This window comes from Vanessa atalanta, chromosome 20 (assembly GCF_905147765.1).
Source record: "Vanessa atalanta chromosome 20, ilVanAtal1.2, whole genome shotgun sequence".
Classification (NCBI taxonomy): Eukaryota; Metazoa; Arthropoda; class Insecta; order Lepidoptera; family Nymphalidae; genus Vanessa; species Vanessa atalanta.
Window position 1 is genome coordinate 10,055,415 of NC_061890.1, and position 18,395 is coordinate 10,073,809.

Below are 18,395 nucleotides of genomic sequence, written 5' to 3' on the forward strand. Positions count from 1 at the left end.
TAAAACGATAAGATCAAATAACTTTGCAAATTATATTATAGTTGAGTTTATTCGTTTTGAGATGTATATCTTTTTTTTTATGATGTCGGTAGGCGGACGAGCAAATGGGCCACCTGATGGTAAGTGGTCACCGTCGCCCATAGACAATGGCGTTGTAAGAAATATTAATCAGTCCTTACATCACTAATGCGGCACCAACCTTGGGAACGTAGATGTTACGTCCCTTGTGCCTGTAGTTACACTCACCCTTCAAACCGGAACACAACAATACTGAGTAGTGCTGTTTGGCGGTAGAAGCCCTACCACCAAGTAAGACTGCTCTATTGACCGAGACAAAAGAAAAAATCAAAAAAGTGTATTATTAGCACCTAATTTAATTTATAATACGAATATAAAGGAACCATAAAATATAAATATTATATCTAATATAAAAAGGAAACTCAAAAATCACCAACGAAATTATTTTTTTATTTATGCACACCAATAATTAAAATTATATTTAGAAACGAATAAAAATTAATTATATCTTTACATCTATAAATATGTACTATATATTTTTACGATAAAAAACTCATATTGTACTCCATGTCGTAGTGTATAATAATTAATGTTTATTTAAGACGACCACCTTTTTCGAAAGCTGGAACTGTACCAATTAAAGCATTTCTTAGCAGTTCTATTCCTTTAATCTATGCTATCACAAGAACCAATGCTGTTATATCGAGTTAGTCGGCGCAGGCGCAGTACGATTGAACACCGTGTGTTTGATTTAGTTAATATTTATTTCACATCTCTAAAATAAGTGCAGTGCCGTAATTTTGACATTATCGATTAAATCTTGATAAATTTTCCTAGAACTGTAATAAATATTGTTAATTTTCGTTTTGAATTCAGTGATGTAATTGTTATCATTGTTTGTAGTTGATCTTGCCTGGAAAGTGGTATCGGTGGTATTTTCAAAATAATATGGTAAGTTTGGGTTATTTATTTTGGACGCGACCTACTTTCTGATCATAGGCTGATGGGCAAACGTGCCACCTGATGATAAGGAGTCACCACCTCCCATAGACAAAGGCTCTGTAAGAAATATTAACCATTCCTTACATCACGCCACCAACCTTGAGAACTAAGACATTACGTCCCTTGTGCGTGTAGTTACACTGGCTCGTTCACCCTTGAAACCGGAACACAGCAATAGCGAGTACTACTGTTTAGCGAGATTATCTTTCAACGTGAAAAATCTATTCTAGAAACTTTTTTGACTGATTTTAACTAATGTTCTTTTTATCATCAATATCGATTTGGTATTCTTATTAATTTGTATTTCCTTGTCAACTATAATAGTCGTTGTTATACGTGTAAGCAAGAATTTAATTTAATCTATCAAAATAACTTTCGGATCACTTTCGTCTTTTCTTCTAATCCATGCTTGATTTGATAAAGTGACGATAGTCGCAATAGGAAATGCATTGAAAACAGATCCTTAGTTGAATATTGATATGGTTTAATTTACGACGATACAACGCAATGATGCCAGCAATGAAACAAATCAATGTGGTGTTTCTGAGTACTTATCCCATTTCTCAAATTAAAAGTAGTATAGTGTCGCAGCTGTTCGCCTGAAAAGCGCTTGGACTATGGACAAAAAAAATATACCATATTATATTTATGAAAATAGCTTGGACTATAATTACGTCTTCTAAAAAGTTTGCGTACTAAGCAAAAAAAATATACCCTATTAATATTTATAGTAATAGATTCGATCAAAAGAGGAATTTTAGTTGAATTTGGCAAATACAAAACTATTTAATACTGTTAAAGATTTTAAATTAACATGGTTATTTTTATTACTAACAGTATTTAAAACGGGATATTTACCATGGTTTTTATTTTTATTTGATGGAGCTTGATATTTCAACATTATCTACGAATGTCTTGTTCACGAGACTGAACATCTACCCGCAAACGTCAGAAACATGGTAAATATCCCGTTTTAAAAACTGTTATTTAATACTGGTAAGATTTTGTTGCTTTTTCCTTAAACAAATATTATTAGTATTGTTGTGTTTCGGCTTTAAGGGTGAGAAAGGGAGAGAGAGAGAGAGAGAGAGAGAGTGTGTGTTAATACAGCCACAAGGTACATATCATCTAAGCTCACCAGTTTGGTGGTGCGTTGGAAATGTAAGAAATCATTAATATTTATCACAGCACTAATGTCTACGGGTGAAGGAAACCACTTACCATCAGGTGGTATATTAGATAGCGTATGTATATACCAGACCTTCTTCTTAGCGGGAGAAGGAATTTTACCCTATTATATATAGCACTATAACTGTACTTAGGGTCGGCGCAGCATGTCTTCTTCTTCCATACTTCCCTATCTGACGTCATCACACAAGTAACATTCTTTCCAGCTATATCATCTTTCACACAATTCATCCATCTTTTCATTGGTCGTCCCCTTCCTCAATATTGATCCACGTTCATGCTCAATACCTACCTCACAATATGTTCATAATTCCTCCGCATAACATGCCCATACCATGATAACCGCCTTCCACATAACTTCTCGGCTATCGGTGCCACTTTCAAACTTCCTTTATGTACTCATTCTTTACTCTATCCATTTGCGTAACACCACACATTTCTCCCAAAATTCTCATCTCCGCTAATGCAGTTGTCTTTCATTAATCCCTTTTGTGGCCCAACACTCTGATCCATATAGGACCATGGTCTTATAAATCTTGCCTTGTAATATTAATATTATTATAGTATGATGCCACTACACCCAGTACGATGGTACTTGCTTGTACGCACTATTCCTGACTTCCACTTCTTTGTGATGTTCAAATTTGGAAAGGGTGAAGATTTAGAGTTTGTTACATCACGCTATTAGTAGAGTATGAGAAAAATATTACGAATAAGATACTTATTTTATTTAATTATCATACCTGAAGATACTTTCAAAACACACCGAGTTGCATTAGATGCTTTAGTTGTTTTACTGGTGACCGAAATATCAATAGTGTATTGTCCTTTAATACATGACTGGCTTCGCTCACGGCTGCCAAATACACAGGACACATTAAAGTACACAAATGTGTGCGCAAACACAGGTGTACTGTCTGATCCGTTACTCTAATAGTATAATCATATATAATCATAATCCAATGGGACGGCAAATCAGACCGGAAAGAATTAAGACGCAGGACCAACGACTTAATTAAGAAGTGCTCTTTGACTCACGGGAGTGTACTTTTATCTTCCAGACCGTGGGATGTTACTGAAAATAATGATAACTTCAAATTTAACTTCTCTTACAAAATGACAAAAACTTGTAAGAGCCTGCTTGAAAGAAGTAAATAAGTAAGAAGAAAGATTTAAATTATGATTTTTTATCATTAAAAATAAGCTAGATGGTTTAACATAAATTGGGATAAAACCAAGGTCATGTTCAATGAACATGTTCTACCGGAACCGATTGCGATACACGGTATCATCCTCGAAGTTGTTCAAAAATATGTCTACTTCGGGCAGACATTGCGATTAGGTAGAAACAACTTTGAGGACGAGGTGAATAGGAGAATTCGGCTAGGTTGGGCAGCATTTGGGAAGTTACGTCAAATCTTTACATCGTCGATCCCACAGTGCCTTAAGACGAAAGTCTTCAACCAGTGACAGCCGGAGCCGAAAAGTGGACACTTACGACAAGGTTGGTCCACCAGTTTAAAGTCGCTCAGCGCGCTATGGAAATGGTTTGCTCGGCGTTTCTCTGAGGGATCGCATCAGAAATTAGGTGATCCGTCAGATAACCAAAGTCACCGACATAGCCCACCGGATTAGTTAGATTTGTAAGCTGAAGTGGCAGTGGGCTGGCCACATTTGTCGTAGAACGGATAACCGTTGGGGAAAACGTGTTCTAGAGTGGAGACCGCGTTTCGGCAAACGTAGTGTAGGACGTCCTCAGATAAGGTGGAGTGACGATTTGCGCAAGACGGCTGGCAGGAGCTGGATGCGAGTTGCCGAAGAAAGACCACAGTGGCGTGCATTTGGAGAGGCCTATGTCCAGCAGTGGACAAATAAGTGCTGATGATGTGATGTGATGTGATGTGATGTGGTTAAACATGTTTGAATGATAAATGCTGGGCGTCCACGTCATCTTAAATCGGTTTTATCTAATGTTTTCTTAAAAGAATACTTACGAAGGTTAATTTAATAATATGAGATCTTAACCAAAAAATGCCTCAACGGGAAGGATACTGTCATATAAAAAATCTACAGATCGTTCCATAAATGATAGAGTTCTGAGGTAAAAAGTCATATATATATTACAATGGGCATTAAAAGAAGGGGGAAAAATCAACAGGATTCAAAAATATAACACCCTATAACCATCCACGGACGATTCCACTTTGATCGATCATATTCTCATACCGACACGTTCATTGTTTTCACATTTAAAAAAAAGTTCATTATATTATATAATCTATACATATAATAATATTGGAGTGACTGTTTGTAATATTAAAATAACCCATTTTTACTAAATGCATATGTAGGTATACACGGTACAAATACCAAAATAACATTTTTAGAATTTTTGTCTGTCTGTTTGTTCCGGCTAATCTCAGGAACGGCTGACCCGATTTCGACGGGACTTTCACTGGCAGATAGCAGATGTAATAAGGAGTAGCTTAGGCTGCTTTTATTTTAGAATTATATATAGAATAAAAATAAAATCACGCTACAATATCCAAATAACTTAAATTCAAACAACGCACTCGAAGTTGTGGGCACAGCTAGTGTTACAATAAAAGACTCTTTTCCGCTCGCAATTTCAGGTGGGGGTAGAGGAGTCAGAAAGTAAAAGTAACCTATAGTAATAGTATAGATACTATTCCAGTCTATTATCTATCTCTGTACCAAATTGCATTCAGATCCGTTCAGCCGTTCACGCGTGAGTGACTAAGAAACATCCATCCATACTTTCGATTACATATATGTATAAATTTATTTGTACGATATAGATTGCGTGTATCATAAGTACACATGCGTACATTGGTCCTAAATAACAGAATTTTAAACAAACTCGACGAGATATTGAACAGACTAGTAAACTGTTTGATCTGGTAAATTAATATATAGCATTTCTGACGTCTGCTTAATAAAATCATAAATTTCTTTAATATAAATAATGGTAATAATTTATATATTTATATACAAACTAGCGACTCGATTCGGCTTCGCACGGCTGCAATGAAGACAATGAAAAGTGTGCTTAAAGCATAATTCGTCGTAGTCGAGTCGTAATTAAAACAGAGATCAAAATTTATTCACAGTTCATAAATTCAATTACATTTGCGAACAACTATAATTTCGTAATCATTTTTTTACTAATCCTTAATAGATTAATAGTACGCTAATTAATTAATTAATTAAAAGATAGATACAAGCTATTGCGGATTGCTACCACATGATTATAGTGTATCTCTTCTGGAAAAGTCCTGAGGTTTAGCCAGCGATCGCCATGTAAGCGTACGATTTTTTTGATAAAATAACGTTGAAACGTTTTCGCAGCAAAAAACAAATGATTCAAACAAATCTTTCTACATTATAGCTCTTTCTTTCAATGAAAACAGTATCAAAATCCGAATCCGTCATAGATTAGCGATTTTGTACAAAATATTTACAACAGTCATTTCTATTGTTGAAGGCCCCAAAAATTCCGATGAATTCAGAATAAGTTAGCGCATATACATACAAAACCACAAAGCGACTTTTTTATACTATTTAGAGAAAGATTATTTATAGATAGGTGTTTGACGTATTTTGATAAAAAAAATAATTGACTTATACTTGGATGGTTCTTAAGTATGGTTGGACCAGGTGATGGCATCCAGTTTTTATATTTGTTATTTATTTTACTTTTCTTTTGTTTTATTGTAATGTAAGAAACAAATACTTAATTCTGAATTTTCAGATTATCAGCGCTTTTCAATATTTTTAATTGAATATCAATAACTTATTAATGTCTAATTAGTCACAAAATTGGGATCGAATCTTCGAATCGACGAAAATTCGAATCAGTTTTGACGTCAAGGTTTCGTCGTGTCGAATTATCGATTCTATGTCAGATTTATCGATAGAGGGATATAAAAAAGATAAATATATACATGTTACTCACCGGTGGATTCGCGGAAGCCCGGATGGCTACCACCCACTCATCAATAATTGTTACCGCCAAACAGTAGCACAGTTATTTGCTGCGTTGCGGTTAAAAGATCGATTGAGAGGAAATTATCTCAGTACAAAATTACATCCTCACTAGAAATGAGAAAGACAGTCTTTTGTAACGCTTTTACGCCTTAACTATTCAGCTGATAGTCATGAAATTTTACATACACATTGTCAGTAATCATGAAATAGGAAAATACGGTGACGAATATCTTAATGATAAAAATTTAGAAGCGTTATATGTAGTTTTAGATTTTCAGAGAGGAATTATTATAAATTGAATTATCATTTAAATAGCATACGTATGTTTTTTGGTTGGACGACAGGAATTTATGGGAAAAAAATCCAAAAAAAAATATTGCCTATGTGCATTCTTCTTGAAATTTTAGTGCAATTCGTTCTTGGATAATTTCTTAAGCTTCAAATTCATATATCGAAAATACAACGTTAAATACGATTGAAAATTACGAGCAGTAAACCCAAGGTTAACAAGCCACTATAATTTGATTGTTAGATGTTAAAAGCTATAAACTGGAGACTGAGCCTCAGTGCCGTCATATAAGTCAATTACTGCACCAGTTTCGTCACGTCGCTACCAATATTGTACCTCAAATGACTGTGCAGCGAGGAATATATACATTTGTTTCGTTAAATACAAACAAATCCAATCCCAATATACTATATTGACTTATATTTTCAAGTAGGCTCTTACAAGCACCTTTGAACAGTTATTTTACAAGATTTTTAATTGTAAATCTAAAATTGGCATCGAAATGAATTGGGTTGGCGTTTTTAGTGTTTATTTTCAATCAAAATTAATAAATGATGTATCAATAATGTATCATGCATTATTATTTTTACAAATTAATTCAATTTTTTAACAAGATCGTCGTCGTCGTTGGTCATCGTCTTCACCGGGTTTTGTCTAGAAAAATTTCATTTAACCAAGTTCTCGGTTCTTCATCAATATTGAAAGAAGTTCTGCGTATCAAAAGAGATAGGAATCCAGTGGTGCCCGATTGGTAGAGCACCGGTTCCGGTGGCGGTTCGGTAGTAATATTAGTGCTGTGATACACAAGATCTAGTTTCGCGCACCGTGTCGCTTGTTTATCGGGTTACGGGTTAAGCCATTACGCTACTTTATATTGATATACATACTTTATTTTTCATCACCATATGGTGTCTTTGAGTTGAGTGACAAGCACTGCAGCAGATTTTGTGATACGTTATTTTTGATCACTGCACGTGAAATCCACTCTCAACACTTTTGAAATTTTCCCGCCCAGAGAAGATGCTTCTAAAGCACTGTGGGAGAGTTACATCTTCAGCTAGTTCCATTTTAATTTTACGTGATTTGTCGTGTTTGTTTCAAAAGTCAGTTTTGTTAATTACATTAATTACATACATTTATATCAAAGATTGTTTTTTAGAGAAATTAAAGGATCTATTACTTAAATGGATTGGTCGTAAGTACCTCAAGGCGGAGCTAAAGCCTCGTCTATTTTTAGTTCGCGTGTTTAATTATTGTATTAGTATATATTTTGATATCTTAACTATTAGTAGAACGATTTTCATTATACAAGTCCTTATGTAACAGCATCATAAAATTAAATAATATTTTTATAAATGAACCGAGATGGCCCAGTGGTTAGAACGCGTGCATCTTAACCGATGATTTCGGGTTCAAACCCAGGCAGGCACCACTGAATTTTCATGTGCTTAATTTGTGTTTATAATTCATCTCGTGCTCGGCGGTGAAGGAAAACATCGTAAGGAAACCTGCATGTGTCTAATTTCAACGAAATTCTGCCACATTTGTATTCCGCCAACCCGCATTGGAGCAGCGTGATGGAATATGCTCCGAACCTTCTCCTCAAAGGGAGAGGAGGCCTTTAGCCCAGCAGTGGGAAAATTTACAGGCTGCTAATGCTAATGCTTTAAAAAATTTTTTATACAATATATATAAATAACACATTTCATCATATTATTATTTACAACACAAATATAAATAATTTTTAAAATGACTGCTTAACATACCATTTACGGCCTAAGCTGGTGGGTCTAACGGGATGAAATTCTGCACAGGGAAATGAATATAAATAATAAATTCGTTGCGAAGCGAAAGTGATAAACATTAAAGGATTTTTTAATTTCAACACCCGTGGGCGTTAAATGGGTGGTGAATGTTTGTTTGTTGATGTTTTATATATGGAAAACGGTATTTAAGTTCCTTGTTGACATTTTGAAGCTTTTTTGAGTATTCATTCCACAAGGCTTAATTGGAGATGAATTTGTGTATGGAGTATAGTCTTTTCTTATATCAGTAAAACATAGTTGTTACCGTGCTTTAGAAAAACCACATTTGATAAAAATGAGGATGAAAATTTGTATGGACATTCGTCGTTATCTAGACACGCGGTAGCGTGTCAGCCAAGTTCTAGTAACAGAACTGGCGTGCAGCACCGTGTGTAATATTACACGAACCATTTGGAGCCACTTTTGACCTCCTCATAACTCAAAAACTATTTAACATAAATGTGTCAAATTTGGCTCATATATTGAGACTTGCGAGATACATATGTGTTCCAAATTTCATAAACGCATCTCAAATGGTTATTTAGATATTAACGTCTAAAAATCGTCATTTTTATCACTGACTGACCTATAGATCAAAACTATAACCTACTTCCAGGTGACCTAGAAAGTTGAAATTTGGCATGCAGGTAGATAATTAGGCCAATATAAAGGAAAAAATCTGAAACTGGTAATTTTTTATCATTTTATTATAATTTTTCATTTTATTGGGTCTATAGGAACACTTATATACTTAGTTCCTGTAATAACTGTAATAAAAAAGAACCAGCAATCAAAACTTATAACAGCCGGTCTTAATGTAGATTTTAAGGTCTTCACGTGAATATATAACAAGTTGAATACCACCCTTAAGTTTTTTAAATCCAAATATTTCCGTTTTATTACTTATTAGTATAGCCGACTTTGGTATTTATTACGTTATTAACTAGCATTTAGCGCACATCAATGGTGCAAAATCTATATATATACTTTAAAAAAAAAAATAATAGGCATTTCGGTACACGGCGCGCGACGTGACGCCGAAGCAGCGGGATAGAAGCGTTGCGATTAAACCTTAACGCGGACGTGTCTGAGCGAGTGGCAACCGCGCTCATAAGAATTATTTCAATGCCTTCCGATGGAAGCTGCCTAGTCTATTCGACTGCATATTTTTTGTTTGAGTTTACTAGTATACAACAATAAAATAGGTTTCGTGAGACTGTAGTAGAGTATGTATATCGTAACAGGAATGATTTAAGTTTGTACTCTAGCATGCTAATGTCAGCAAAGGACTGGTGAATGGGTCCAATGGAAAAATAGAGAAAGTATATTGAGGACGTCGACAACAGCAATAGCGCACGTAAAATAACAATTCAATTTAAACATAATTTAATTTGCGAACTAGAAGCCAAACCAAGTTACAGATATTAAGTAATGTACATATATATTCAAAGGAAACAATTCTCTATTTGCTTAGCATATTCTACTACTATACACAAATCACAAGGTAGCTGGAGTACATCTTATCAATTTAGGTCCAAGTCAAATCAAGACTCAAGAGAGCTCTATTGTAGAGTACAACCGTCTGCGCACATTATACCACCCCTACTTGGGCAAATTAAGTATAAACAGAAAACGCGTAAAAAAGATCCGGGCACTGAATGGGCAATTCACTCGAACATTTCAGAGGTACCTACAAGAAAAATAAGAACGTATAAAAAAAAAAGACAATTATACCCCGTAAACATAAGAAAATAGAATAGCTTAACAAAAACCATTTGGTATTAAATTTGTTATTAATAAGTACCTACTAATAATTTATATACAAAAAGTAGTGATATCCCATCAAAAACATAAATGTAAAAATGAGAGCCAAGTTAAATATTATGATATATACCTTGGTTGTTGTCTTCAACGACAAAAGAAGTAAGATCTAAATTTGTGCCAAGTTAAATAGTCCTTTCTGAAATTTATTTATAACTACATAAAATATCATTTCTTCTTATAACTTGGGGTAATATATTGTTGCCTAAGGTCTGACTTGGCTAGTTCTCATATACAAATTATATTATAGCCTTCGTAAGTTCTAAGCCTGTTACAAATGAATTATAAACACAAATTAAGCACGCAAATATTTAATGGTACTTGTCTGGATATGAACTCGCAATATCTGGTTAAGATTCATGTTTTCTAGTGACTGGACCATCGCAGCTCTTAATGTACGTTAATACTAACTAAGCAATACTGAGCTGTCCTCCATTCTTCTTAGATGTTCTGAGTTATAATTTGGTATTCTAAACACAAACTACAATTTGTGTTTATAAACATATAAGAACTAGCTAAGTCAGACCTTAGGCAACTATATATTACCCCAAGTTATAAGAAGAAATTATATTTTATGCAGTTATAAATAAATTTCAGAAAGGACTATTTAACTTGGCACAAATTTAGATCTTACTTCTTTTGTCGTTGAAGACAACAACCAAGGTATATATCATAATATTTAACTTGGCTCTCATTTTTACATTTATGTTTTTGATGGGATACACATATTTTGACTTGACCGAGGTAAATAGCAAAGCAGGTTGCCAAAAAAACTCTTATGCTTAAAAAATCTATTCCATTAGGGTTTACGACGGGTTTAGTTTAAAAATCAATAAATTAATCTGCTTTAAATGCTTTTATTTAAGGTTTTTATTTGGCAAACTGGCAAATCAAATCAAAATTTTCCTTTTCCAAGTAGGCTCATAAAAGCACTTTTGAATCGTCACGTTACAATGTTGAATTGAATATAAAGCTATCGCCGATTCGGAAAGTAGATTCTACAAAAATTAACCGGCAAGAATCTCAGTCGTTGCTCTTTTTCAGCATTTCAATTACGGAGTACGTTAACATAGTACAATAAATGTATATATAACCTGCATAGAAATCAACTAATATTAAATTTTATTATTAATAATCTTTTATTAAGTAATACTGATTAAGTAACTGAATTTATAACATAATTTAAATTATAAATTAGGTTTTATTAACCTAATTATATTAATATAAGTCTTTAAATATTTTATCATCGAGTTCGAGATCAATTTAGTTTGTATTTCGGTGTACATAATGGCGAATGTTTGAAGTCAGTTTTAAAAAAAAGAAAGAGTTTTTTAACCTTTCATCAATGATCTATTGCTATCGAGTATCATGCGTGGGCGCAGCATGACGTAACGCCAGCGACGTTTGTAAATTTGTCAGCGCGCGACGCAGTGACAGTTATGTTCGTTGTGATGAAACTATTGTTTTTGTAAGAACAACTCATTGCGCTTGTAGTCAATATTTATCTTTAGATATAATAAAACTCAAAACGCCTATTGTTCACATTTGATTATTTTATTTATTACCGGGAGAGATTACCGGGAGAGATTTATTACCGGGAGTATACTTTATTAATAATAAATAATAATAAATATTGGACAACATCACATACATTACTATGATCCAAATGTAAGTAGCTAAAGCACTTGTATTATGGAAAATCAGAAGTACCGACGGTATTACAAACACCCAGACCCAAGACAACATAGAAAACTAATGAACTTTTTCTACATCGACTCGGCCGGGAATCGACCCTGGGACCTCGGAGTGGCGTACCCATGAAAACCGGTGTACTCACTACTCGACCACGTAGGTCGTTATTTCCTCTAAAAATTTGCTTCTAGCATTTTTTTCGAGGATTTTATCGTGAAACGTGCATGTATTGGATGTCTCTACTAGTGCATCCACTAACCCGTATTGAGGTAGTGTAGTGAAATAAGGTCCAAAAATTCTCCTTTAATAAAGAATGAGGCTTACACCAGCAGTGTGACATTTACAGTCGGTATATTTTAAGCAATTTTGAACGGTTCAATTACAGAAACTAAATTAAATTTTAAGTAACAACCGATTCGGAACGTTCTATCGAGAAGTTCAGGCAAGAAAAACAATAATTACTTTTATAATCAGTCATCAATAATTGTACATAAACAATTAAATTAGTAATTAATATTTTCTGTATGGAAATGAAACATTACTTTTGCTCTTCATTAATTTAGCGCTCTAACGATGTAAGGGACTGTTATTGTTCGTCTGGTAGGTGAGACCAATTTCAATGATCGGTAGTGACCACTTATCTGCTGGCAGATTTGACAGTTTGCTTACATATACTTAATCAAAAGAAAGGCGTCTGGTGGTGCATCAAGAAACACAGAACAATTTCTCTTAGCTCGCGATACGAGAGTTAAAGGCAACAAGGGACATGATATCCTACGACAGACAGACAGAGTCAAGTCAAGATAACCATTTTCCATGGGGTGATCGAGCAGAGTCCATGTTTTCTATATAAATAATAATGAAACTTGTTCTTAAACTATTGATCCGATTGTAAAGAAAAGTTTTGTCTAGGGAACGTCACTGGCCAAAATTAAGTGATGTCTCGTGGCACATCCGGTTAGAATCCCTGTATATATATTAAATAACAGACCGAACAAAATAAACTAACAACGCTTGAGAAAAATTAAGTTATTTAAAATTCTCTGTGAATTATGACAATAGCAGAAAATAAGATAAAAAACCCTGTCATATAAAACGAAAAGAAACAAAAAGGTAGGAAAAGGTCTTCTGGAGGATTCATAACGCTTTTTTCTTACGTCATGATTTCTGACAGTTCACTCTACTGTAAGTCGCGTAAATCTTTCCAAAAAAACTGCTGCTGGGCTGCAAATGAATTATTAATTTTCCAATGATCGAAATAAATATCATTAGCGAAGCGAATAATAATTCAATTACAATACAAATGCATTTATTACGTCAGACCTAAATAAAACGATGATATTCGATTATTCAATTACATGATACGAGTGTAACTAATATTGTTATTGGCGTTCGCTTCTGTTGGATTTAGATTAATTTATATTTAAACACTGTTATAAAGCTACCAACCGTATCGAATACGTTAGTAAAAAAAATATATTTTTCGTAGGTACTTAACAATTAAAAATTCAAAACAGACAGAGATCTTTATATATCACGTGGTATGGTGGTGCTAAGTGGTGCTGGAATGCTAGCAGCATTTCTCCGTTGAATATATCCGATCCTCTGGGCGACAAATAAAATTAATAACAGCCGGTACAAGTACACGGCACCAAGTAAGCCACGAGAGGTACTACATGTTTTATAAAGATTTTTGCATTATTTCACTAAGGAAAATTATTAAATGATTGCTAAGTCTAATATGATCACCTTTTTATCGAATGTTTCGAGATAAAAATTGATTGTTAGGTATAGTGGTATAGCTCTTGTAGCTTGTATTTAAGGCTGTTAGATATCTAGTGGGTTAGGCCAACGGCAGTTGTTTATCTGTTATATGTCGGTCTCAATGTTCAGTACCAACATCGTGTTGCCCTCCCGTCGCCCGGCGGTCTGATCTTATCCAATAGTCGTGTCATCAGTTTTTTGGAGTGAGTGAATTTCGGTTTGTGGAATATCTTTTAGCGCCAAAAAAATCTGACCATTTATTAAATGTTTCTTTATATTATACTAGCGACCCGCCCCTTCTTCGCACGGGTTCAGTGCTGATACTAAATATACTACAGAATGTCTTACAACGTTCACAGCTTTTTTGTCATTAGACAATACCTTTTTTTTAGACCCTGCATTTTAAATCTGTGATATAATATCTTCGAAATTTTTTATTTAATTTATGCTGTAGGGGGCCATATTGATCTATATTAAATGAACAATGTATTTAAGGTACTGCTGTGTTGCCTAAAATCATTTCCAAAATAAACTATTAAAAAGTATGTATATGGAAGGATGAAAAATGTTTATTGTGGGTTATCCCTAAGAGATAGACATATACCATCATGGACTTATTTGAAGACCTTTTTAAGATGTATAATACTGTAGTACACTATTGTGATCGATCTCGTAGGGTTGAGCTAACATCTGCCAATCAATCCTGTTCGATGGTGACAATCTGCTCGTGGTGGATGATACCACCAAATGTGTATCCACACTGGAGCTGCGTGGTGGAATAAGCTCCATGTCTTTGCTTACAAATGGCTTACAAATTAATAGGAAACAAACGCTTGAATTATTGGTGAACGATATTAGATATTAAACGGTCATCAACCGATCATGCTTTAAAATAGAATGGGATTAAAATTCTAGGAAATCCTATAGACTGCCAGATAAATTCACAATAGCGTAACAGAAATATGGCTACCACAATGAAGAAATTATTTCAGGATGGCGTTCATTGAATAGATGAAGGTTTAAATGATTAAGATTATAGAATTTATGACATTGTCTATAATACAATAATAGTTACCAATAAACTATCTACGAAATTCTAAATATAGCCGAACTTACTTACCAAAGTCAACATTTCGTACTCTAAAGTTTTTAAAACGGAATAATTGATAGTGATTTTAACAGATTACATAATAAGATTTATTGGTATCAAATTGAATCGACATGAAGGTAGGGTTTTTTCAAGCCCTTACCTCTAGAATTCTATTTAATATTGATGTGTTGGTTCAAACCAATGTTTATGGGTAGTAGTGATCATTTATCATCCCAACCCCTAATTTGTAAATTCATCTATGTTATTATTATAAATAATAAAATAATCTAAGAATCAAAAACACCACGAATCAAGTCACCACTACTCGTTGGTCCCACGATAATAGATACGCGAGCTGGGTTTAATTCACACAAATGCCATGAAAATAGTAAAACGTCTGTGCAGAAGATACCCAAAAGCTTGCCAACACTAAAGTCTAAATGTGATTATGTCCCGTTTTCCCGGGATAGTTCTGAATTAACTGATCGCTTGGTTACAGTGAATTTGATCGACAAGCACTCGCCTAACGTTTGTTACTGTTTTTATTTGTTGATCTTGATAACCGTCCAATCGCAATGAAGTCGTTTCGTTCTTATGTTTTTACTCCTTGATAAACAACTATCAATTCTCTGCTCGTAAATGTTGTACCGAAGATTTTTTTTAGGACGAGGTGTGCTCGCCTTTTACATTCGGTAGATTTGATAAGGACAATTTAATTTATTTGAATGTCTATGTGTCAAGAAATATCGCACAGATGGTTAAAGGTTCTTATAAAGGGAAGTTCCGGTGCCTTCTGTGTGTACCGTTGCTATTTCATTTTTAATAGGATTTCTAGGAATTTATACAAGTCCTTCTGAGCAGATTCTTGTGTCAATTATCAGTTGTTGTGCTTACAACATTAGTTTGTAATGCTGTGATTTGGTTTCAAGGGTGAACGTCAGTGGAATTACAGGGTCGTGATATTTTACGAGTATTTATCGTGTTTGGCGGCGCATTTTTAGTATATCAAATGACTAATTTTCCTACTGTACCAATGTGTATGGATAAAAGTAGTTATTATCAGGTGGATCATTTACTTTCCTACATTTCATTAAAAATACCTATTTGGCTTATTTTATTGATATAATGTACATTTTCATTGTTGTAAGTTTATTTAGAGATTTTAGATTTGAAATATATAAATTTGCACGCTCATTGAATCGGGAAAGTATATCTGAAAATGTTCTGTTAAACTTGACGTCGACCGAAAAGTTCAAAACCGAGGAACATAATATCATGTGCGTTAATTGCTCTGAAATTTTTCGTATATTTAAAAAGGCACGTTTGAAATGAGGACAAAAAAAACGCGCTGAAGTTTTTCGCATTAATTACGCAGCCACGAGACTGTCGCTGATTTTTTTACGAGTTTTTGTTTCGACTTCTAAAGTATTTATGAAGAGGACTATCACAGTAAATGATGAGCTCGAATAAAAATAACCCTGGGAAAATAAAAAATAATACCAGCAGAATATTTAAAACACAAAAAGGGCCCGGGTGTAAGTATTGTTCCTCTTCCTCACAAGAAATGTTTTAAGAAACTTTCTGGTGCGCTTCACCGAGATGCTCCACAGCGCTCGTAATCCAACATAATTCTCTGCATCCTAGATTAGGACGGGTCTAAACAGCATCAGACAGAGTTACTATCGTATTTATGACATTACTATAGTCAGTATATACTCGCGAGTATACACAGGAGAGCGGGCATGAGAGCATATGAGATACCGTCATGTCATGGTGTTATACATATTGGTCTTCCCACCAAGGCATGTGAATAGATGTTTCACACTAAAAGGATACAAAGTAACTCGTCGTTTCGTCATCGTCGGTTCCATATTTTTTCAAGATATATCTAGGCGGCCGGCAGTAATATGGTCCACGTGAAGGTAAGTGACCGACGGTCGGTCACCGATATGCTGATATATAGACCTGCATATGCATAGACGGCACTGTGATATATATTAACTATTCCTTACATTACCATAGTACCGCCAACTTTAGCAGCTCAGATGTTATGTACCTCGTGACTGCAGTTTCACTGGCTGACGTACTGTACAACAATATCAAGTATTGCTCAATGGCGGTGGAATATCTAAGGTAGTAACTACCCGTAGAGGCTTGAACAGAAACACAAAGTAAAATAGTGAGGGGGGAGTTATTATAAAGCAGACAGACAGACAGACAGACAGAGTTATTTTTACATTTATAATATTAGTATAGAGTGTAGATGAATATATGACAGATTTATAGTATTTAATAGAACAGCGTGTCCATTTAAAACCGGATATAAACATAAATAGTGTTAGCATATTTTTTATAAATATTATAATTTATGAGATGGCACATCAATTCGAACTTCCGAATCGTATTTATCGTGTCCGCATGACGGTCTCATGATAAAAATAAAAAGCAAAACAATTTTATCTTATGAAATAAGATTTCTTATAATTTACGACATCACTCAGACGTTTATTATTTTGTTAGTTGTTGAGCGCGGCTTCGCTCGCGATTGAAGGGTTGGTCGTCACGTCGTCATAAAAAAGTCTACATCCTTTCTTGGAATGCAAGCTTGCTTCGCTCCTAATTTCATTAAATTTGGTCTGGCTTTGGTCGTGAAAGAGCAACAGACAAATGGAAAGACAGACACGTTTGTTTCGCATTTGTAATATAAGTATATATTACTATTGTTGTCGGCTTCGCTTGCATTAAACGGATTGGTCGTAAGGTGTCCAGATATTAAAAAACCGATAGATATAAAAAAATCCTTAAGTCCTTCGAGATTGATTCATTCCAAATTTTAACAAATACGATTTAACGGATTAGCCATGAAAACCAAACAGAACGAAAAATAGTCACATTTATATTGAAGACGACCTTCGTGGTCGAGTAGTGTGTACACCGTTTTTACACGGGTTCGATTCCCGGCCGAATCGATGTAGAAAAAGTTCATTAGTTTTCTATGTTGTCTTGGGTCTGGGTGTTTGAGGTACCGGCGTTACTTCTGGTTTACCATAACACAAGTGCTTTAGCTATTTATATTGGGATCAGAGTAATGCATGTGATGTTGTTCAATATTTATTATTTATTTATTTTATTATTTACAACAAAGAGGCACATATATAATAAAAAAAAAGTGGATCAAATATGATACCTCTATTTTGTTGATAAAGTTTTAGGAATAGCAAAATTACCTATTTATTTATTTGTTAAAGTTATTTAATTATTTTCAGATTCCCTGGTCTATCAGTTAGGCCATATGGAGGCGTGGCCGGGATGATGTAGCGATGCCGCGGCGCAGGCGCAGGCTCGGCTCGCGCGTACGAAACTACGTCAGGGGTCTGTTGGCCTTCCTCTTCTCCAATGTCGGCGTAGTTGTGTTGGTCGTGGCTTATACGATAGCCGGTGAGAACTAACGTATATTTGCATCTTCGTCATTAAAACAAAACAATCACAAGAAATAAACAATTGGAGTCCCTTTTCATACCTCCAAAGGTACTTTAGAGACACTGGCTTCAAAGTTTGTTATTAAATATTGTAAATATATTGTATAACATTCTTATTTTTTATAACTAATTCATTTTCAAAATAATAACTATGTTCCAATGTCCATCCCGAATCGTAGAGTTTTGGAATAAGTTTCTATCTTTAACACAGTAAGGCCTTTGCTCACCTTTAGAATATT

The 18,395-nt window shown here is 34.4% G+C and overlaps 1 protein-coding gene across 1 annotated transcript in view; it reads left to right on the forward strand.

Moving 5' to 3' along the window:
* The first annotated feature begins 742 nt into the window (after positions 1-742).
* LOC125071802 (TWiK family of potassium channels protein 18) overlaps positions 743-18,395 on the forward strand; it is a 31,272-nt gene continuing 13,619 nt past the window's right edge. Inside the window, exons 1-2 of the mRNA XM_047682189.1 lie at positions 743-969; positions 17,944-18,115. Of these exons, the coding sequence (XP_047538145.1) occupies positions 17,998-18,115 (118 nt within the window). The 5' untranslated portion in view covers positions 743-969; positions 17,944-17,997. The remainder of the gene's footprint in view (positions 970-17,943; positions 18,116-18,395) is intronic.